We start from the raw sequence: 24686 nt of genomic DNA, 5'->3' as shown, positions 1-24686 counted from the left end.
CCATGAACTTTTTATTTAAGATTAAAATAATCACCTAAATATAGCATGTCCTTTTAGTTCTGGCTTCCAAAACTTTATAAGCCGCCTTTTTAACATTTGAGCCACGTCACGACAAAACCAACATAGTGTGTTTGCGACCAGCATGGATCCAGACCAGCCTGCACATCCGCGCAGTCTGATCAGGATCCATGCTGTTCGCTTACCAACCATATAACAAGCAAAGAAACTGATAGCGAACAGCATGGATCCTGATCAGACTGCGCGGATGCGCAGGCTGGTCTGGATTCATGCTGGTCGCTAACCCATTATGTTGGTTTTGTCGTGACGCGGCTCATTTTTCTTTCGTCTGATGCGGTATGTCAAACTATAAAAACAGATACGTTGGAGAACTTAAGCTATGTCTTTTGAGTAATTTGTATATATAATTCATTTACAACGACAACTGACAATTGCAACCATCTCAGTCAAAATCAATAAACACATTTTAAGAATGAATGCATATTATCTGTCAATAACAATTGGAACGTTTGCTGTTATACTTAGATTAAAGGTATCATTTCTGTTAGATTTTAGTTACGTTTACATCGTTAATAAAAGAAATTTATACATTTCCAACTTCTTAATATATTTTATGAAATATATCGGACAGGCTTAACGAGAGTTTAATAACATTTTACAGCTGTATAAAAAAATATCATATAAGTAATAGAAAGAGCACCGAAACACGAGGCTATCTGATTTGTACGAGGGGGCGTAGCCCCCGAGTATAAATCAGATTGCCGAGTGTTTTGGTGTTCTTTCTCTTTTGTATCATAGTCAAACATAAAAACACGTTCCCTGTTGTCACAATTTTAAACCCCGGGAAAAAGTAACCAATGATCGAGCATCTGAATATGATATTTCTGCCGCTTTCCCTTTCTCTGTCGTCACAATATGTAAACCCCAGCAAAAATGAGCCAATCAACAGGCATGATCTGGAGTGCGGGTAACTGATACCTGCACTCCAGTTACCGCACTGTGCATGTATATGTATACGATTTAACTCTGACACTTTTTCAACAGAAAGGTCCCCAAACTATGATACAATGAAACTTGTATCATAGTTTGGAGACCTTTCTGTTGAAAATGTGTCAGGGCTAAATCGTATACATATACATGCACAGTGCGGTAACTGGATTGGCTCGTTTTTGCTGGGGTTTACATATTGTGACGGCAGAGAAAGGGAAAGCGACAGAAATATCATATTCAGATGTTCGTTCATTGGTTTATTTTTGCCGGGGTTTCATATTGTTACAACAGGGAACGTGTTTTTATGTTTGACTATGATACAAAAGAGAAAGAACACCAAAACACTCGGTAATCTGATTAATACTCGGGGGCTACGCCCCTCGTACAAATCAGATAACCTCGTGTTTCGGTGCTCTTTCTATTACATAATGTTTACTTATACACAAATCGGTTTTTAATGTTATATTATGGATAAATATAAAAAGAAAACTTCAGAAAAAACATCTATTTAACTGCTTAATATCTAAACTAAGCCTTTCCACTTTTAAATCTGTTTAAAACCATTCATCGTTTTTCTAGGGAAAAAAATGTTTACCGACTTAATATGGAAGAGTGCATACCCTGATCAGACGACGGCAATCTGCAATGTTCTCGGTTTGAACTGGGCATACATGTATTACTAATATTAAATGAAGCCATCAGGCTTAATTATTTATTGTATACGTTGATACGATCAACTGCTAGCGTTGACTCCCTCGTAAAGATTTTTTTGTATTATTTCCTTTTTCTTTTCCGCAGTTTATCTAAACCAATACCACGCTATTTGGTAACTTTGTTTGGTTGGGATTTGAGTTGCACCAACACTGAATGTCATATGGCGTTTTGCTAGCTTACTTGTGGTTGCTCGCTGAAAATCTACCGTAGCTGGATTCGAACCAACAGCGCATCTCATTTTCTTATTCAAAACAGTCTATTTTAAATACCTATTGTACTCAATTTACCTTCGTTGCAACTTTCCCGAGTCCAAAATATCACATCCATTCCTTATTCTTCCTCAAGTAAAGCTAGTTATTCTTATACGAGTCATCATTCTTACATTTTTGGAGGCTTTTTAAAGTCATATATCATCAATCGCCTAATCATTGTGACAGGATATCGTCTGCAGCTGTCAAATGATTCTCTATAATGAGTTATGTTTACTAAGTTGTCGTGTGAAATACACAAAGTCATATTTGATTCCGATTTTATTCCGACTCGTACACATCTGCCTGGATCGAAAATCGCAATAAAAATCTCGTACAATAATATTTCAGTTAAGTATTTAAAACGTAATTTTTAAAAAAAAATCTATTATTCTAGCACAATAATAAGCCGTATAATCATATAAAAAAGTAAAGACTTAAAAATCAGTTATTTCTTGTTGTTGAGATCTACAAATCTAAAACCCCTAATATTTTTACATTTACATTTTATATAAATTATTCTTCATAATTTGATTATTGTCGACGCAAAATGAATAAATGACATACAACATGTACAAAGAGAAAAAAACTACAAAAAAGAGAATAAACAGAAAAGATTAATCAGTCCCATTTTTAATAATCGAATCTTTGTGTAATTTAACACTGTATTATAACATTACTTATGTATGTCTTATCCTTTTTAAGTTTCAAACAAGTTCTATTTTGGTGTTGTAATAATAAAGCAAAAATGAGTTTTAAAAAAGTATATTGTTTGTATAAACGCTTTTTTATCTTGCAATATAAATTTAACGACAACAACACCAACACCAACATCACCACTAACAACAACAACAACCCAATTAAAACACTATCAACAGTTATAAAAGAGAACTAATGTTGACAAACAAACTAAGACACTACAAAGATAGCTTTTCAGAATGAAACTTAAAACTCCTGATATATAAATGATTGTTATTTTACGTAATTGTCAGCGCAAAAATGAATATCTGACTTACACTGAGAAAAATACTTATTTAAAAGAAGAAAAGAAAAAAAAACACAACAAAAACAGACTGAAATGATTAATCCATAGAATACCGTTTTTTGTAGTTTTTTCTTTGAAAAGCAAAACTTTGTTTAATTTGACACTATATGATAGTAACATATGACTATCTTATCCTTTTTAAAGTTCAAACAAGCAACAATTTTGTGTTGTGATAATAAAACAAAAAAGTGTTTAAGAAAAGTATATTGTATGTACAAACGATTTTTGTCTTGCGATATAAGTTGAACGACATCAACAATGACAACAACACCCACAACAACAGCGGTAACAACAGGTACACCAACAATAACTCAAACAATACACTAACAACATTTGAAAAAGAAAACTAATCTTGACGTGCAAACTAAATCACTACAAAGATAACATTTAAGAATGAAAAGTATTCAGTTCACTTTCAAGCTTAACCATAACTATAATAGAATGGTTTGTTTCCTGATTTTTAATTAAAGTCCATAAACAGAAATTGCTTTCGTCGATTCTTGCCGACCTCTTTGACTTTGGCATCTATTCTTAACTGATTGTGCCTAATTGCAAAAATATTAAATGTTCTAAAATTACTAAAAAAACATGAATGGTTTACCTGTCCAAGAATAAACTGAAATAGTTAGTTTTGAAAATAAACACAATAAAGTACCAATTATGCTACATAAACCTGATTTAACAAGCATATAGTACATACTTTTTACAAATTTAAACGTCATTACTTTTAACAGTTGATTGATGACATTATCAGTTTTTCTTTTAATGCATGTAGACATGTCTGAATATATTAATCGCTGGTAAAGGTAAAATGCTTCTTTAGACATTGCACCAATTTTATTAAAAAAACAATCAACAACAAACAAAATTTCTGTTTTACTTATCATTGTTCTATAAATTGAATACTGTATCCGTTGTTTATTATGTAGAAGTTATACATGTTCATTTATCAGTCGGATCATGTTTCTTTGCAACGTTTGAAAACTGCAAGTTAATATTCTTGCTTTGCAAATATTTAGCAAGGAATGTATTTATTCTCGTGTAGCATTTCGATATTCAATGTTATACACTTCCAAACGCATTGGTTCAATTCTTTGGTTGAGCATAGGGAATAATTTACTTAGGACTTTCAACATTTCATATCTGCACTCCCTAAATCTCCATGCGTACAGCGCCGGGTAAACAGCGCACATTATCAACATAAATACCGCTGATACGTTAGTGTTCCTTGCCCCATCTTCTTTGAAAGAAAGCACACAAAAAGATATCAGTAAGGGCACGTGCACTAGCTGAAATACTGCTATAATGCACACGATGTTTCCTGTGGAAGTAAAATGACGTCGTCTGTACGTAGACTGGTTCCCGAGTGTATGTATTGCTTCTATTGCTCTTATGTGTTTCCTCACTACAAGAAAAGTCGCGATGTAGCAAACAGTGTTAATAAAAATGAATACAGCTAGAAAATAGGTAGTCAAATGACCACTTTTAGTAGCCTTTATGAAATCCAGTCCCTCTTGTTTAATTGTGGGAATAACTAAATAACGCAAAGATAATTTAATGCACAATACAAAGCTTATACATACAACTACAAACTTTGAAATGTTTCTCTCATCGGCTATTCTTGAATATAAATACGGGTAATATAAGCAGAAGACACGCTCAAGCGATAAGATTGTAACTGCTAACCATGAAACAACTGCCGAAACGCGAACAATTTCCGAAAAAACGGCTCCAGGGATTTCCTTTAAAAATCCAATCACGTATGCCAAAATACAGATTACAAGAAACGATGAATTACCCAAAAGTGTTATACATATCAAAAGTTTTGCAGCAAAAGGAATAAGTCTTGTCAAGATGATTCCAACGAGAGTGAATATGTTCCAAAATAATGTTATTATTACAAAACTTAAAAACAAGAATTTAGCTAAATCAGTGGAAAAAATTCGTTGTAATGTTTCAGTAGAATGTTTTGTTATTGTCGCATTATCTATCATAACGTTCATCTTTTTTATATATATTCCATGTTCAACATAAAGAATCAACGTTTTCCGTCGAACATTATGAGACCAAATGACTATTTCAGGCATATGATGTTGAAAGATAATGATATATATATATTAATATATTAAAAAAGAAAGAAATAACTAGCATAACAAAGAACTTCATTAATGTAAGATAAAAGATAAATGAAGTTTAAAATGAGTTTGGGTTTGGTTAAAAGGAATCTTAATTACAATAAGAAAAACAAAAAACGTCTAATATTCCATCTATATTTCAAAGAAACAGATGATTAGGTACAAAAGTATATCTACGACTGTCAATATTTCATTTCTTTTAACAAGATAATGCCTTATCTTATCAAAGTAATTGTTAAATGTATAAACGGTTATCATACAAACTTATTATTTAGAGTTGCCATGCATTCGGTTGCCATGGTGACCAATATTTCTGATCAAGTGCTTTATATAGCTACATTACAGTTATACGAACTATGTATAAGCATGCACATAACGCTTGTGCAACTTTCTTTTAACAAAATAGCTATCATTCGTTAGAAATTAAATATTTCCTCTTTTCTATCTTAAGGTTTAATTAAATAACATCTCCATAATTGAATATGTGCTCCGTATGTATTTTCAGGTTCCTGTATCAGTATCAGACTTTGAGTAAATGGCCACAAATATAGGTCCGTATAGCCTTGACTTTGACAGTTCCATCACTTAATCGATATGGAGGAGTTTTAGAGAGAAAAAAAAACACAATTTTTTAAGTTTCTTACTCAATCCCTAAGAATTATTTTATGTACTTTATTATGTAGTTGAAAAGATTACAAAAATGTTGTTTAAACTAATGAATGTAGTTGGTAGACTCAACAAGGTTGTACAATGACGTTGACCTTTGACCTTTATACCTGTATATTGATGTGGTAGGTGGAACTTATCAATGTTTGAAGTTTCAATGAAATGGCCCTATAAATATTGAAAGGGACTCCAATGAGGTTAAAAAGCCTAAAAACATAAGATAAGAATTTCTTACATAAATAAACTGGGGCGCTTTAAACAGAAATATATGCAAAGAAAGTTTAGAAATATACGTAAAGATAAATCGAAAATCATAGTTTAATGCTTTTCTTAGTCTAATTTGAGCGAAAAGCGTTTAAACGCTTTTCATTTTGGGTCCCGTTTTTTACAATTTGAATAATTATTATGGAAAACGAAGTGCACAAATGATCTGAAAGTTTGCACAAAGATTCGTGGTCTACACCTACATCAAATGGTACATTTATCTTGAAAAAATATTTTCAGTCCCATCATGTCAAAAAACCTCAGTAGAGTCCCTTTAATTTAATAATTTGGCCATGAATTAAAATATACATAGAAAGGTTAATCAACGCCGATGCCGACGAAGGTCTCGTGATAATACCTCTGCTATCACTTCGAAAAGTGGAGCAAAAATGTATAAAACATAATCCTTGTGCAACTTTTGTTATCATTTATGCCATTTTAGCAGTCTGTTGCCTTTTTTCATTTTATTTACTTAGGTTTCCAGATGAATGTGTAAATTCATTCATATGTGATTCATTCTTTATACAAAATTATACCATTTGATGTCCATTTATCCCGATTTCATTCAACGATTAAATAAACAGATCAACAATAATTAATGTTCAAATACTTTAACAACATGAATGAGAAAATATAGCAACGGGGGCAAACAGTACGCATCGGTAAGCAGATATAAAATGCAGTTCGTTTATCTATTATTTTACACTGACATTGTAAATTTAATTAACATTAGACATTTATGCAAAGTTTATGTTTATATTCTTAAATATATTACATGTATATTGTTCGTACCAAGGGAACTGGCAGTTTTCTATAACAAAAAATGACTTTTTGAAGAATGCAATAAAAAAAGACATTGAAACATTGGAAAGAAATGTCAACGAAGCAAGTATAATTTTGGAATTGACATTATCTCGAGAAACAAACCAGACGAAAAAAGTGTCTGCTGCAATGAATATTGACAGTTTCAGTTAACAATAACATAAACAAGAGGGCCATGATGGCCCTAGATCGCTCACCTGAATTATCAAACTCATCCAAACAATTACCTAGACAAGCATTCTGACCAAGTCTCATGACAGGTGAGTCAAAAATGTGACCACTACAGTGTTAACAAGGATTATCCATATTTGAGCAGTGCGACCTAGTTTTTTACCCAGGTGACACATATTCAAACTTGACCTAGAAATCATCAAAACAAACTTTCAGACCAATTTCCAGGATACTTGGATCAAAACAGTAGCAACTAGAGTGTTAACAAGATTTTTCTATTTTTAGCTCCGGTGACCTAGTTTCACATGCGATTTCGAACTCATCCAAGCAATTACCTAGACAAGCATTCTGACCAAGTTTGATGATAATGGAGTCGAAAATGTGACCACTAGAATGTTAACAAGGTTTTTCCATATTTGGGCGGTGTGACCTAGTTTTTCATCCAAGATGACCCATGTTCGATCTTGACTTAGAAATCATCAAAACAAACTTTCAGACCAATTAACAGAATATTTGGATCACAACAGTAGCCACTAGAGTGTTAACAAGATTTTTCTATTTTTAGCTCCTGTGACCTAGTTTTTCATCCGAGATGTCCCATGTTCGATTTATTCCCAGCAATGACCTAGACAAGTTTCCTGACCAAGTTTGATGACAATTGAGTCAAAATTGTGACCACTAGAGTGTTAACAAGGTTTTTCTATTTTTAGCTCCTGTGACCTAGTTTTTCATCCGAGATGACCCATGTTCGAACTCATCCGAGTTATTACCTAGACAAGCATCTTGATCAAGTTTGATGATGATTGATGCAAAAATGTGACCGCTAAAGTGTTAACAAGGTTTTTCTATTTTTAGCTCCGGTGACCTACTTTTTCATCCGAGATGACCCATGTTCGAACTCATCCAAGCTATCAACTAGATAAGCATCCTGACCAAGTTTGATGATGATTGATTGATGCAAAAATGTGACCGCTAGAGTGTTAACAAGGTTTTTCTATTTATAGCTCCGGTGACCTAGTATTTCATCCGAGATGACCCATATTCGAACTCATCCGAGCTATTATCTAAACAAGCATCCTGACAAAGTTTGATGATGATTGGGTCGAAAATGTGACCACTAGAGTGATCACAAGGTTTTTCTATTTTTAGCTCCTGTGACCTAGTTTTTCATCAGAGATGACCCATGTTCGAACTCATCCAAGCAATTGACTAGACAAGCATTCTGACCAAGTTTGATGATGATTGGTTCAAAAATGTGACCACTAGAGTGTTCACAAGGTTTTTCTATTTATAGCTCCTGTGACCTACTTTTTCATCCGAGATGACCCATGTTCGAACTCATCCGAGCTATCACCTAGACAAACATCCTGACCAAGTTTGATGAAGATTGGGTCAAAAATGTGACCTCTAGAGTGTTCACAAGGTTTTTCTATTTTTAGCTCTTGTGACCTAGTTTTTCATCTGAGATGACCCATGTTCGAACTCATCCGAGCTTTCAACTAGATAATCCTGACCAAGTTTGATGATGATTGAGGCAAAAATGCGACCGCTAGAGTGTTCACAAGCAATTGTGGACGACCGGACGGACGTCGGACGACGGACATTCATCGATCCTAAAAGCTCACCCTGAGCAAGCTCAGGTGAGCTAAAAATTAATAGAAATGTACAAGCCAGAAAAACAAATAAGGTGTGGTTATAATAAAACTCAGAAATAAAACTGTTTTTATGCCAGACTTGACATGACAAACATACCTTTTTATTCTTATTCTGATATAAATTCCAAAAATATTAGCTCAATATAGCTGAGGTGTTATCATTAAAGGTTGAGGCATAAGAATGGTCGCCCCCGTTTATCCCTGCGTGAATGTAAGATTCGAGATCAACTAACATGAGTCTATGTTTATTTTTTCCATTGGCTTTAGTAGGTGAGGTGGTTTTAACCCCTGTTTTTGCTATGAAGTATTAAAACTTGAGGTTAACCAAAATCATCTTTTCGCCATTTGACCTTTTCTGTGTTGGTGGTCCGTAAAAACCTAGTAAACAAACAAAAAAATGAAATTTAGCCTATAACGTGCTGTTTACAAATACGCTGGTTCTGTGCTGATTATCATAATAAATTTTACTTTTAATTATCAAATAATTGACATGTAGAAGCATTTTCTAGTTGATTTATACTAATAAATGAATTTAGTTAAGTTTTTACAGAATGAGATGATACGTGTTCCATTTATTTGGGAAACCTGTTAATTTCCAGACTATTATGATATATCATAAAAATATATTAAGTAAATAAGTAAAGAAATCAATCAAACTGATAGGTTTTGCATTCGTTTTGAGATAAGTTCTTCAGTGCAAATAAATATATATCAGCAAATATTGACAAGACTTCGATCATAAATAGTATGCTTGACAAAATCTTATTTTCTAAAATTTGATATATCCACTCTTTACAGACTCATCCGTCAAATGTCGTCATGAAAACTATTATATTAGACATTTGGAAGAAGAAAATGGACAGCAGATATTACGTGTGTGAGAAACTGATCTCTGAACAAAATAATTAAATGTTATGAGACAGGAAGTATTCAGAATAACCATAAAAAACTATTTATATTTATCATATAAAGAAACTTCTTAATTGGAAATACTAGTACTTTATGTAATAGAAAGAGCATCAAAACAAGAGGCTATCTGATTTGTACAAGGGAACGTTGTCCCCGAGTATTAATCAGATTTCCGAGGGTTTTGATGTTTTCTCTCTTTTGTATCATAGTCCAAAATATAATACCACGTTCCCTGTTGTCACAAAAAAGTAATTAAAGAACGGGCATCTGAATATGACATTTTATCACTTTCCTTTCCTCTGCCGCCCCCAGCAAATATTAGCCAATCAATAGGCATGCTCTGGAGTGCGGGTAACTAATACCTGCACTCCAGTTAACGCACTGTGCATGTATATGTATACGATTTAACTCTGACACATTTTCAACAGGTCCTTAAACTATGATTCAAATATATTCATAATTAATGATTGCATATTCTCTGTTACGGAAAAATGCAATTTTTTGGCGCTCTTTCAGGTGCTGTGATTTCACGTAAAGTGTTTACATACTACGCTATCAGACTATTGACCTTTGGTTTTACATGTACTTATTCGTTATTATTCAAGAATGCTGTATCCATATCCAAACGCATGACAAATTCGTATTAACTCTAGATGTAATCATATAAAAACATATGACAATTTCGTATTAACTTCAGATGTAGTCATATCAAAACATACGAAATATATTCGTATTAATTTAAGATGTATACGTTATCGTATCAAAACATACTAAATATTCGTATTAACTTTAGATGGAATCATGATATCAAAATATATGAACTAGAACATAATGTACTATATCAACTATAAATAGAAATCAGTTTATGTCAGAATTGTTAGAATCTCTTTAATCACAGTTGCAACGGGCGGGAAATAACAGTAATCAAGGTGATAAGGCGTTTACCATAACTTGCCCGTGCAACGTCAAAATACCATACTTCTGACCGAGACACAGTATCTTTCTGTCATACAAAATGGATGTCAAGACTGCATACGACAAGAAAACAGATGATAATTTGCCTAACACAATGTAAAATCATCGAATTTTTCATTTCATCGAATGTGTCATTTAATTTGAAGCTTATTACTCTTTACTACATGCAAAATGCTTCACTATCTAAGTCAAGATATTGGAAACAGTCTGGGCATACTGTGAAAAATATTGCTTTGATTGCGAAATTTAAAACTTTCTAGTACGTTTACTTCATGTGACTCATCGAATTGCAATAAAGATATGTGCATTATTATCGTTTGAACAAGTTACACCATTTTAATAACTTGGTTTTTGTATATATGGTAAGATTTTCATGTTTCCACGTGCATACTCTAGGCACCGTACAACTTGAACAATAGTAAAATGTGGACACCGCATTATTCGTCCTTAAATCACTGCATTTATTTTCTTCTCTTTTTTTTCCAGTAACGTCGATCGACGAGAGATATTTACATGTGGGGTTTATACATTTGAAAAAATTCGAAAAAATATATAAAAAAATCAACTTACTTATCTATTGAGACCATTGCAGTATCATGTAGATAACTGGTATTTTGGATTTCGACCTTCAAGTCTTCCATTAAACAACATTTTTTTAAAAAAAGAGAAAGTTAACAGTCTTCCTTCAAATAAACCATATTTGTAATTAGATATGTAAGTTTCTTTAAAAGTGTGGTGCAAAAGAAAACAATCAATGCCAGTTATTATCAGCCAAACGGAATAAAAATGCGGTGTTAGAATTCAGTGTTGTGAGGTGCTCTAATTTGCATCTCAGTTAGACATTTTGCATCACATATTCCCAAAAAATTACACTAGAAACACAACCACTTGCGTGGAACTTTATTTTATTCTTAACCATTACATATATACAGGCTCATCAGATCATAGAAAAAACACATCTTCGTTAAAGCTAAGGTTTTTGTGATAAGTACAAGTCATGTTGAGATCGACATGACCTTTTGTAAACACTATTTCTTCGAAATATGTGATGTTCTGCGAATTGTGTTGTTCTACATAAACGATGAATTTTTTTTAAAAATTCGATGGAATAATTAAGACGTTGAAAAAAGTTTGCAATGTCTAACATTAAGATATTTTATAAGCAATTTCCTACAATTTGATTAGCCCGCCATTACTATTTTGTCCAGAAAGATACGGTGTCTTGGGTAGAAGTATAATATTTTGACGTTGCGCGGAAAAGTTGTGGTAAACGCCCTATCACCGTGGTAATTCTATTTCCAGCAAATAAATGAACTAATGATTAAAAAGGAATAAATTATGTCATATGCAACAGTTATATATGGTGGCTGATTTGTGCCATTCGTGTTTTCGCTCCGCGACCCCGCCAAGCGAAAAGTCGAGAATTAACAAGTTAAAATGGCGGTGGCGCGGAGCGAAAACACGCTAATTAGCGGGGTCGCGTGGCGAAAAGTCGAGATTTTATTGTAAAACCGCGGGGCCGCGAAGCGAAATATTTATTGTTATAGGGCGCTAATTAGCGTGCTGTTTTTCGCGCCCCCGAAAAATTATTCTTTAAAAACTCGACTTTTCGCTCCGCGCCCCCGCTAATAAGCGTGTTTTCGCTCCGCGGCCCCGCCGTTTTGGTAATTAAATCTCGTCTTTTCGCTCCGCGCTTCCGCGGTTTTATTCATTCTTTGAACCTCGTTCGGCGCCTCCGCTTATTAGCGTGTTTTCGCCCCGCGCCCCCGCCGTTTTATTTCTTAAATCTCGCTCCGCGACCCCGCGGGACGAAGTTTTATTTCTTAAATCTCGCCCCGCGCCCCCGCTAATAAGCGTGTTTTCGCCCCGCGACCCCGCCGTTTTATTTCTTAAATCTCGCTCCGCGACCCCGCCGGGCGAAGTTTTATTTCTTAAATCTCGCCCCGCGCCCCCGCTAATTAGCGTGTTTTCGCCCCGCGACCCCGCCGTTTAATTCCTTAAATTTCGCTCCGCGCTCACGCGGGCCGAAGTTTTTATTTCTTAATTTTCGTGTTTTCGTCTTCCACAGAATAATAGAAGAAAATATCTCTAAATCAAAAGTTAATCGGTATCTATACTGTATTGAATTTTTGTTTTACCTGTTAAAATGTCACAAAGTTACAGATAGAATGCATTCTTGCCTGTGTTAACACATTGTGTAAAACAAACTGCGCATGCCCCACTAAAAACCGGAAGACGAAAATTAAGAATAAAACTTCGTCCCGCGGGGTCGCGGAGCGAGATTTAAGAAATAAAACGGCGGGGTCGCGGGGCGAAAACACGCTAATTAGCGGGGGCGCGGAGCGAAAAGTCGAGGTTTTTAAGAACAATTTGGCGGTTGAGCGAACAACAGCACGCTTATTAGCGCCCTATAACAATAAATATTTTGCTTCGCGGCCCCGCGGTTTTACAATTAAATCTCGACTTTTCGCTCCGCGCCCCCGCTAATTAGCGTGTTTTCGCTCCGCGCCCCCGCCATTTTAACTTGTTAATTCTCGACTTATCGCTTGGCGGGGTCGCGGGGCGAAACGCGAAATGGCACAAATCAGCCACCATAGTAATATGATATCTCAACACAATGATTGATGCCCGTATGTTACACTGTGAATGAATAAAGATTAAAGCTCAGACTTCTAGGGTTTAATTATTTTTTACTTTTAAATAGGCCAGAAATATTCTTATTTTTTCTCTTTAATCACAGACATAATCTTTATATATATTCAAGTTTTATTTTTTCAGACATAAATTATGTTGTTTTAGTGATACATTGTCGCTTTCTTAAATCTCTGGACAATTTAAGACAACTGCGTTCTGTTAACATGGTTCTATCTTTTTTATGTTATTTCTCATACAATATAAAGTTTAGTGCGAAAACCTAAGAAGATTAATTATTCTAAAGATATGGCAATATGTTTATTTAAATTCAAAATTTTACCATTACACTTTTTAAATGTGGATTATTGCTACTGAGAGTAGACGTATCTTACATTTACCACTTCCTTCCCAGAACAAGGTAGATCAAACCGAGCCTGCAACATTTTTCAGTTTTGCCAGTTTTTGCGTTTTTTCTTAACGTTTATGTTATACGACAGATATATTTCGTACATCTCATACAATTGTATGTTGTATTTTCTTCCAAGTAACATAAGATAATATTACTTGACATATCAGTGAGCCATAAATAAAGTTCTGTTAGCAGTTTAAAGCTGGTATCCGTGATGTTTCACTATTCACTATCAAACTGAACATAACCTTTAATACATGCAGCTGATATGGCATCGACGTCTTCTTTACCTACAGACATGCAAACATAAATGGGCATTTAATTATGATTATTTGTTGCCTGAAATTCGTAATTGTTTGATAAAAATACGTATATTTGCTGTAAAACACACAATGGCAAACTCAAGTCACATATTATTGCTTTTGTATTCATTTTGTGGTAAAAGCTGTAGGCCAAGAACACACTACCACAACCACGTCTACTACTATTACCACTACAACTACTACTACCTACTACTACTACTACTACTACTACTACTACTACTACTACTACTACTACCCACTTCTACCACTACCACCACAACCACTACCACCACCACTACCACAACCACTACCACCACTACTACCACTTCTACTACTACTGCTAAAAAAGAGAGAGAAAAAAATATTACAATGAATCAAAAAATAAAATTCAGTACTTTACATATGAAATATGAAATTAACAATAAAACAAAATAAATACAAATTATTTTACAATATTGAATACAATATAAAGTCAAAGTTATATAACACACACAAAAAAATACGACAAAAAGTCAATATTTAAACAGTGACATGACATGTAACATACAATTTACTCTCTACCCTACATTATCAACAGTATATTAGCAAAAGTCAGTGTAATGTATAAACCAATTGATGCATATCATTTTTGGTCCATAAACCGTTTTAATCAAGATGTAAGTGTATCATATAAAAATAATGAAAAGAGAAAATTTCCACGTCACAGCTAATAGTTTTATTAAAGATAATTCTTGTTTCACTTGATGGATTACTCGTTTCACTTTAAGATTTATTTAATTAAGATTTTCTGCGATGATTTGTTTCATATTTTGTCTGGTCTTACTTCATGATTCATCCAATCTTTACATAAAGATTAACTTGTTTTCATTTAAGATCGTTTTGTCCTACATTGTCCTACATAATGATTCATTTGTTTCTCTTTAACAATACCTTGTAAGAATTTCTTTTAAAATAAACCCTGACTTCCGATATTTGCTTGATAAGAAAGCACTACTTGTTTTTACAATGCAGCTTCATATATTTTTACTAATTTATAAATAGAAAATAAACGCATGACAGGTTTTATCATCACAAGCTAAATGTACAAGTGTTGTTTACTTGATTTATGTGCTACAAAATTATCAAGTAAGTGATATAAAATGCTTCCTAGAGCAGTGTTTTAAATGGACTACAAGTAAATCATAAAACATGACTATTTTCCTTATGTCAAACAATAAAGAAAGGACGTTTTTCAAACGCATTTTTTATCTTGTCATTTTAGTACTTTTTGTATGTGTACCCCTGAGGACAATTGCATACCTTGCTCGTGAGTTCATTCTTTGTACAAACAGGAACGACACGCCCATTGCAAGTTATACACATAAAGATATACCGAAACGAATTCATCAAGTGTTTTTCAAAGTATCGAATTCATCAATCCAGGAAAAGTTTACAAAAGGACCAGAGTCTTGCAGGAGACGCAATCCATCATATTTATATACACTCTGGAATAAAACAATGGTCGACGAGTTTATAGAAAATAACTACCCGGATGTGAAGCAGTTATATGACAGCTATGACCATTGGGTTAAACGAGTAGATGCTGCCAAATACCTTGTGTTGTTCCATTTTGGTGGATGGTATATTGATATGGATTTAATATGTAAACGCAGGTAACAATATATTGTAAATGATATCGTTATTATATGTAAATGCTGGTAAAAGTACGTAAAAGAAGTAATAGATATGAATATATTGTGTAATAGTTATCTAAATAGTTATTATATGTAAACGTAGGCGTACGTAAGTGAAGTAATAAATATAGTTATAATAATTATGTAAACGCTGGTATTAATATATAGGTATTTGTACCGGTTATATATTGTACGTAGGTTTAAATTCATGAAACAAGAGATACAAATAATAGGTAAACGCTGGTTTCAATGTGTAATAATTAATTTGGGTATTATTAGTAAACCGCAGGTATGCGCTTATCAAATTACTATAAATAAGAATATAATGTATTAACGCATCAATATATAAGTTATTTATACAGGTATCTTAAAAATACGTGTTGCCTTCAAATAGATTGTTTAACAACGAAGTGGTATACACTATACAAAATCTTTAGACGTTTTAAAGAGTTATATTTCAGACCTGATAAAAGTAATACCGACCTCGCTTGAGTCATCGGTCAAAATGACGCTTATCAGCTTAAAAAACTCTTAATTTAGACCTAAGCATAAGTCTTTGATAATAGTAATAAAGATTCCGGACATGTTATATGTTCCTTTATAAACGGCTGTTTGCATATATTACCTCAGTCGTTAGGCGAGGCTTATATTACAAATAACAGTTTATATACGGCCATATAACTTGTCAGAAATCTTTATAACGAATTCGTGATACAGCACACTTCCGTTTTTACAGAAAAACTAAAGATTTCTTTACAAGTTGAAAGCAGTCTTGTATATTATTAGTTATAAACATTTTGACAGGTATGTAAACGGCTGTTTGAAAATATAACCCAAGCTGCTAGGCGAGGCTTATATTGCAAACAACCGTTTATATAAAGCCATATTACCTTTCAGGAATATTGATAACGGATTCATAATACAGAACACTTCCCTTTTAAGAAAAAAGTGAGATTTCTTAGGTAATTGACAGCAGCCGTATATATTAAAGTCACGATTATCCAATGAAAAGTGACGTTACAAACGTGCAGTATTATAAAAAAAACTTTATACTACTTTACAGTTGTAATCTCGCTATTAATTGGATAATCGTGACATTAATATTATTAGTTATAAATATTTTTGACAGGTAATATGGCCCTATATAAACGGTTGTTTGTTAATATAACCCGAGCCGCTAGGCGTGGGATACATTGCAAACAACCGTTTTTATACGGCCATATATCCGGTCAGAAATATTTATAACGAATTTATAATACAGCAAGAATAATTTTTAGAGGAATAAAGAGAGATTTCTTTATTAATCGACAACAGCTTTGTATATATATGTTTAGTTTAGTGTAAGATCGAAATATATTTCACCGAGTGAGCACCAAAAGGTATATTTCACGAGTGGCGCAGCCACGAGTGAAATATGAACTGTTGGTGTTCACAAGGTGAAATATATTTCGATCTTACACTTAACTAAACAAATTTTCTTTTTATTATATGCAAAGAAACGTTTTAAAAAGACATTAAACCTAATACTGAATGAAAAGCGCGCCAAATAATAATACAACGTGACGTCATTTATGACGTCACGTCATTAAGTTGGTACCCAGTACTGTGCACGCTCGTATTTCACTGAAACAACGTAAGGGGCTTAAATTCAAAACAGTGAAATTATCAAAGTGGTAATTTCACTGTTTCAAACAGTGAAAATACCAGTTTTATTTCACTGATATATTTCTATAAACCACCGAAAAGCATGTAATAAAAAACTTTATTATACTGCACGTTTGTAACGTCGCTTTTCATTGTATAATCGTGACGTTTATATAGTTTTATATACACGGCTGTTGTCGATGCATGAAAAAATTACTTTTTCTCTAAAAATGAAGTTTTCTGTATTACAAATTTGTTATAAAGATTGTTGATAGGTTATATGGCTGTATATAAACGGCTGTTTGCAATATTATCCTCGCCTAGCTGTTCTGGTTATATTTACAAACAGCCGTTTATAAAGGGCCATATAACCTATCAACAATCTTTATAACTAATAATATACACGGCTGCTGCCGATTTATGAAGAAACCTTACCTTTTTTCTAAAAATATGATGCTTGCTGTATCATAAATTCGTTATAAATATTTCTGACATGTTATATGACCATTTATAAACTGTTGTTTGCAATAGTTTGAAATTATGTTATAAGTTAATGCTAATTATATCATTCATTATATGTTTGGAAAATAAAGATAGCAGATAGAAAATATTAAACATTAATCTGTTTTCAAGGAATTAAATTTCAACCCAATTTGCATATGTGGATTACAAAGTAAACAAATTACGAAACCTTGTTTAATAAAAGAGAATTCTAAAATTAGCCTAAATGCACAATCGTTCTGTTAAAGTAATACTTGCATCTATTAAACGCAAAATTTAAAATATATTAAGTAATACTGTTAGAAATAAACGCAAGTCTTAAATTAAAGTATTAAGTAATACTTTAAACACTAATAATGTATCACTGAGATTTTAAAGGTATGTTTAACAATGGGTCGAACGTATAATTGTTTGTAAACAAGAATATATGAACTTTGTAGAGTTGGTAATGAAGTCTTAAAGCAGCATGCCTCCAGATTTATTCAAATTTTCATGAAAGTTTGAAAATGTATGTATCTAAAAGTAAACTATTATGAAGTGAACAAAGATTGTTATTTACGTATTTCAAAACGGCACTTAAATGTCCAAGTAAATTGCAAAGTTAACACGAAAGAGTTTAATATACAAAAGAGCTCTTAAAGCGTTAGTTACATAGTAGAAATATAACTTATGTGCACATAAATATAAATTATAGCTTGAATCTTGAATCATTTTACTTTTCTTACAATCGAAGTACATTTTTAACATGTTTGATTCTCTTAAAATATGGTCGCTCATCCTGAGGCATGCAGCTTTAAAGCGGTAAAGGTAAGATTTAACAAGACAAATATTGCAAAGAAATGCAGGTAACAAAAACTTGATGCTGTGACGGTAATTGTTTAAAGCATATTTTGTGAACGCACATGCATAAACGTGTTTACACTTTCACATAAAGTTGTTATAAGATAAAGAGGTTACACTATTTTTATAGTCCATCTAATTGTACACTTGAATGAATTCTTGTGTTGAAAAAGTTTTTAAGGACGAATAAACATGCCTTTTAATCATAACCAATAAAACAGTGTTTAAATCGAAACATATGTGCGTTTGTAATAAGTAGTTATACTATACATATTGGTGTCTCTTATTGTTTAGGATAATAAAAGAAAAATATAACTAATCAGCTGATGTACTATCAACATTCGTTTAGTGACAGACATTATCTGAGTAAAATTTTTAACGTTAACACTTAAATTTGTTTGTTAAAGCTTTGACAAGTTGGTGACAGAAGCCAATAGAAAGGATGCTAATGTCATTGTTCATACAACGGGACCTGTTGGTATTTCAAACGATTTTTTTGGAATTAGCAAACACCACCCATTTCTAAATGACGTCATAAACTCATTACGTCATTCAAACCAGCAGTGGTACTTTCTTCCATATATATCGACGATGTTTTCGACAGGTAGGTCAAAGCCTTTATTATATTGTATCATTGTTTTTGTGTTTACTTTTGGTTGTAATTTCTGGCTATTTGTGATAAATATCTTATTTTTTTAACCAAATTTCAATTATATGTTATCTCCTTGTTATTATAATCAGTTGTTTTCGATTTTTTATGACCGTCATACTTAATAAATTAACTGATTGACAGATTAATTTAAAAGGTTAATTGCAGTACTTAGCATTGACAAGGATGATTCGATTTTATATTTACAGGACCGACATTCTTTTGGGGCAGATATTTAAATTACCCGCAAAAGAACGACTTTTACATTACAAGCAACGATTCATATTACCTTGACAATCTTCACGGGGCATCTTGGCATTCGTTTGACGGCGTAGTGATTTGGTATTTTTTTCACAATATGTCGGAATACTGGATTTGCTTGTTGACACTTATGTTGACTATAATACTATTATTATGTTTGCGGTGCAGGAAAAGAAATTCTTCACTTGAAACGCCAGAAAATTGATTTTTGACAACGTTCGATTGAACAATGCGTGAACATATAATATTATGGAAAACTAAATTCAAAGTTTTACAATGTGAATAAGATTATAAGAAGTTAAGGATAAATCAGTAAAAATTCGGCCCCCTTGCAGGATTTTCATAATTTAGAGATGATATAATTATTCATTTCCATATCAATTTGAGGTCCATATAAAGGACATTGAAGTCAAAGAAATTTAATTTTATCATAAGACAGCAGGTGTCAAGTGCCGTGTGGCAGCTGTAAAAAGTTGCCCTGGTCGGATGGGGGCTGCGTTCATTGAATGCCGCCTTTCCTTGTCGATCTTGTTTATCATATTTTTCACTTCAGTGTTGTTATATTTTTTCTAGTCCTTCGGGGATGCCAGCACTATTAAGTGTTGAGAATTGAGTACCGCTCAAGTCGATGCTAGGATGAGTGAGGCCGTTATTCCATTTATACGTGATCAGTGGTCCGCGTCAGTGATCCGTGTCCAGGCATGTCCGTGGGTATTATTCCATAGGTACGTTATTTTCTATATACTTTTAATTGAAGTATAGCGAACAGAGGATAATTATTTGTAGAATATGATATAATTTCATTCTAATACCAAAAACAGTTGTAACATCAAAGAATTAGGTAACAAAAATTGAATATCAGTTAGGTTTTCAAATAACATCTCTTTAGCAACCGATGACCAGATGTTGTTTTTTTTAATCTGTCATTGCTGCATCATAAACTTGTATGTTCTCCTACACTATTTTGGTGACTTCTTTAGTATTTTCTTTCGAAATTGATAAAGTATTTAATTTCGTTCGAGGCATTTTGTAGGGATGAGACATGTCAGTGACTGTCCGCGTCCGTAAAAAATCGCTCATCCTGCGAAACGTCGCGGATGCCGTCGCGGAAGCGGATGGTAAACGGACAAAAGGAATAGATTCAACGTATTCTTTGATTAGCGAATCGGTAACGGATGCGGATGACGGACGCGGACCACTGATCACGTATAAATGGAATAGCGGCCTGAGGGATGTTGCACTTATTCATTATCCGTCATATCCACCCAATTAAACCGAGTCTGCAAATCTTATGTAGGCCTAATGTTGTTGTTATAAATGCTTCCGAGGGATCACTTTGTTTCCAGATTGTTGTGTGAATGTGCGCCGTGATTTAGAGAACAATATAATTGCTAGATCGTATAACAATATCTCAAGGAGGTCTTTGATGAACGTTATATAAAGATATACATTGCATAAATTTAACAGACGCAGTTAAATAACGCTGTCAATCAGCAAATAAAAGTGATAAATTTGCGATTTTTTTTTGCACCGTCACGGGGAGGAATCACGCCGTTCGTTACCAAAACAAACAAGATGGCGGATGCGGCCAAAAAGTAGGATTTTCCCTTTTTTCTCTGAAATTCGTGATGTTCATGTGTAAAGTTACATATAACAACCTTCTCCACAATTTATTTCATGGTGTTTCGTCCCGTACTTCTTCTGACTTCTTCTGAAATACGCGTCCCCAGATTCGAAGCGAGAGAATTTTCCACCGGTTTGATAGTGGTAACGTACGGCTTCTTCTCTAAAATTCACTATTTAGTTTACATATAATGTATATTAACTGAAATCACTGACATTAAAAAGTTGTAATATGTCGGCATCTAAGCATTCATGCCCATTCTGGCTAGAATAACCGCTGAAAATATATAAAATCGGGGCATTTTCCGGAAATGATAACGTATGGCGCACAAAATAACAATGATAACGTACGGCGCATTTTGTCTGCTTAATTGATTTTCTATATAAGAGAAAAGTTATGTTTCCAGTTACCAGACATAAGAGGATGTTTAGAACCAAATAAAGAAACTGGATATTATTTAGTGTTTGCATAATATCTGTCATGTGTTTTTGTATCGGATAGAAATATCCGATCCGAGGGCTCTTTCGCAATTGGCTGTTACGATGCTTGCTAACTTAAGCCCTTGTGCAGGTGCCAGTGGGATGGATATTAAAATCCCATAGGTAATCACAAGTGATATGTTTTCTTGCATATCATAGTCGAATATAGAGCAACTTTTCCACCTTTGGTGATCTTAAAGTTTCGTCAAAAGTGAAACTTGATCGCAAATTTCAAATAGCTATGTATATGTTAGTGCTCATCCGTACTGTTCTATAGAAATTATAGATTTTGAAGGGAGCGATAGCGACAGAAGGATGTTTTAATTTCTGTAGAACAGCTACGGACGAATACTAACATACTAAGTGTCAAGCTTTTTTGGCACTTTATTACGTCACCATTCTGTTCTATGAATTATAATCGACTATGAACGGAATTCAATAAAGTATCGTCTTTTGTTCTTCAGTGAAAATGAACGCACATATTCTTTTAAGAAATACAGCACTTTCATTGGGTGAGAAATAAATTTGGACACTACATAGACTTCTATTTTTCATAGTGCTTAATAGAACCGTGTTCGTAAAATAGACAAGTATAGTGACGAAAGAAAGTAAATATTAATGTAGCCAAATAAAGCTTGACACTAAGTATGTTAGTATTCATCCGTAGCTGTTCTACGGAAATAAGAAACATTCTCCGGCCGCAATCGCTCCTGTCAAAGTTTCTAAATTCTATAGAACAACACAGATGAACACTAACTGATTACTACGCTACTTTCATATGGGGGTTGCGTTCATTGAACGCCGCCTTTCCTTGTTCTTGTTGCTGGGTCATATGGGCACTGCGGTATACCGTACCCCGGATATTGCTCGATATAATGAGGACTTTCATCCCATTTCGCGACTTTGAACAAGGAAAGAAGGTAAGTTCATTGACGATATTAAGTCATTTTGAATTGGTTTGATATAAATTTTATAGCAAAACAAATACTTCGATAATTTCTCTAGTTACTGAAACCCCCAAAAAATGTTGAGAAATAAGCTTTGAAATGTAATAAGGAGGTATAATTTGTCTCTTTGCTCACGTGATAAATGAGCTCGGATCAGTTAAATTTGATGTTTTTCTGCATATACTTCCTTAAAAGAAAAACTTGAATCGAGTGAAATGTGTTAATGATGATAATGTATATAGTTTTTAAATGTTCAATCAACAATAGAACCTCAGAATGACAGTGCATTTTGAGGATAAATACACCTGTCAGTGTACCGAGTATTGCGTTGGAAGTTGCCCGCCGGTGTCACGAGTATTGCTTTAGTGTAACGAGTAATTGGTTATTAATATCGAGTAAATACAAGTAGTAAACACAGAGTGTTTACCACATTTAATCTTAAATATATCTTATTGTGAATACTTATTTACACTATATGTGCAGAATAGGCAGAGTTCGGAGGTACTTTACTGGAAACATCTTGCAAAAATAATCCAGATTTTCTGCTGATGAAAAATCTCAGTCAAACGTACCCAGCAATTTTCTGTGTTTAAAAGGGTTCTCGTTGCTATCGAAGGAACAACCTTTCCAGACTTTGTTAATAATTATTGCATATCTTACTTTAAGTACGTAAAAAAAATGCATCCAAAAGTGCATGTATGCTGCCTCAAGATTGTCAATAGTAGACGGTATTGAGGAAGTGTGTCCACGGTTCAAAACTGTTCACTAATTCCCGGACCATCGGAATACCGTACCGCGGCTCGAGATCTACCGACTGAGCTATCCCGCCGCTTACACATTATCACCCCCGAAATAATGAACAGTTCTGAACCGTGACATGTGCCAATATCTAAAATTAAATATAAACCACTTCCTACTATGCCAAAAAATCCATATAAAGGTAAATTTTCGGTTCATTTTGCACCTGCACTCTAGCAACGGCAGACCGTTCTGCACGTGGAAAATTGTTACGTCATTAGCAACGAGTTACCGTATGTACAGCTCAAAAACCGAAATAATGGATTTTAATAAGATTATGATTAAGGACAGCAGAATGCAATAAAAAAGGTTATGTTCCTTATAACCTTTCACTTCATAAAGGCGTGTTTTGAAGGCTTCACACCACACCCTTTTGAGGCCTCAAAATAGTGACTAAAACCCCAATAAAGAGGTACATCAAGGGGTAACCACAGGGGGATGTGCCCCTTCTGTTAGGGGGTTTGAAGTGGGGCAGTAGCCCCTCTAATCGCCGAGATTTGGGAAACTTGTGGGGGGCGGGGGTAATATATTGGCCTCAGCATCGATTTAAAGATGCCGTGTATTCAACGCCGAAAAGGGCCTTAAACTTTAAATCTCAATCAATTGAGAAGTTGCTGCACTTGAAATCAGTTTTTTACGGGAAAAGAAAACAACGCAAAATAGAGATTTTTTTTTTTGCAATTTTTGAGACGTCCTCCGTTGCCATGGTAACTGGTGTGAAATTTGAAATTGAGCATGCTATTCCACAGGCTATGGTTTCAGCCAAACATTTGTGCCGAGCATTGATCAGTATTGAACGCATTTTTTTACAGTTTCATAGCAGTTTGAAAACTTGTAACAGGAGGCTTATTCAATGGAAAACAGCCATTTTTCGCAATATCCTCCGATACCGGCCATACTTGGACGGGACATAAGCCCCGCGGGGCCAAAATATTTTACTAAGTGTTGTCGATATGTTTCTTAAAAAGGCAAAACTTGCCCTGTAAAAAACCTATTATTAATGTCATCAAAATTTTGTTTTGTATTCTCTTTCTTTTCAGGAAACACATTTTCTTGAGACATGTGTATTTAAAAAGATTTTTGATGGTTCTACCTGCTCCCGACCCTGCTTGCGGACCCTGCACTTACATTTTATTTCACCCAAGTGTGACTTTCAATCAAATTGGAAATTAAATCTCTGTATTTGCCCGTAGAAAAAGAACAGTAATAAACACTGAAATGCAGAATAAATATCATATCAACAGTACATTATCAGCAAAATAAGATGGAATCGGATAAACAGACGTAAACATAGACAAAAATAATAGACAAAA

General features: G+C 33.8%; 1 protein-coding gene across 1 annotated transcript; it reads left to right on the top strand.

Annotated features, from left to right (window-relative positions):
* The first annotated feature begins 15043 nt into the window (after positions 1-15043).
* On the top strand, positions 15044-20165 carry LOC132739289 (uncharacterized). The gene is made up of 3 exons (XM_060726965.1): positions 15044-15609; positions 19023-19219; positions 19474-20165. Exons 1-3 carry the CDS (start codon positions 15146-15148, stop codon positions 19728-19730), a joined length of 918 nt encoding a protein of 305 aa, XP_060582948.1. The 5' UTR covers positions 15044-15145; the 3' UTR covers positions 19731-20165.
* Positions 20166-24686: the final 4521 nt, after the last annotated feature.

This window comes from Ruditapes philippinarum, unplaced genomic scaffold, assembly GCF_026571515.1.
Source record: "Ruditapes philippinarum isolate M1 unplaced genomic scaffold, ASM2657151v2 ctg1307_1_1_1_1, whole genome shotgun sequence".
NCBI lineage: Eukaryota > Metazoa > Mollusca > Bivalvia > Venerida > Veneridae > Ruditapes > Ruditapes philippinarum.
This window is presented reverse-complemented; position numbering and strand designations above follow the sequence as displayed.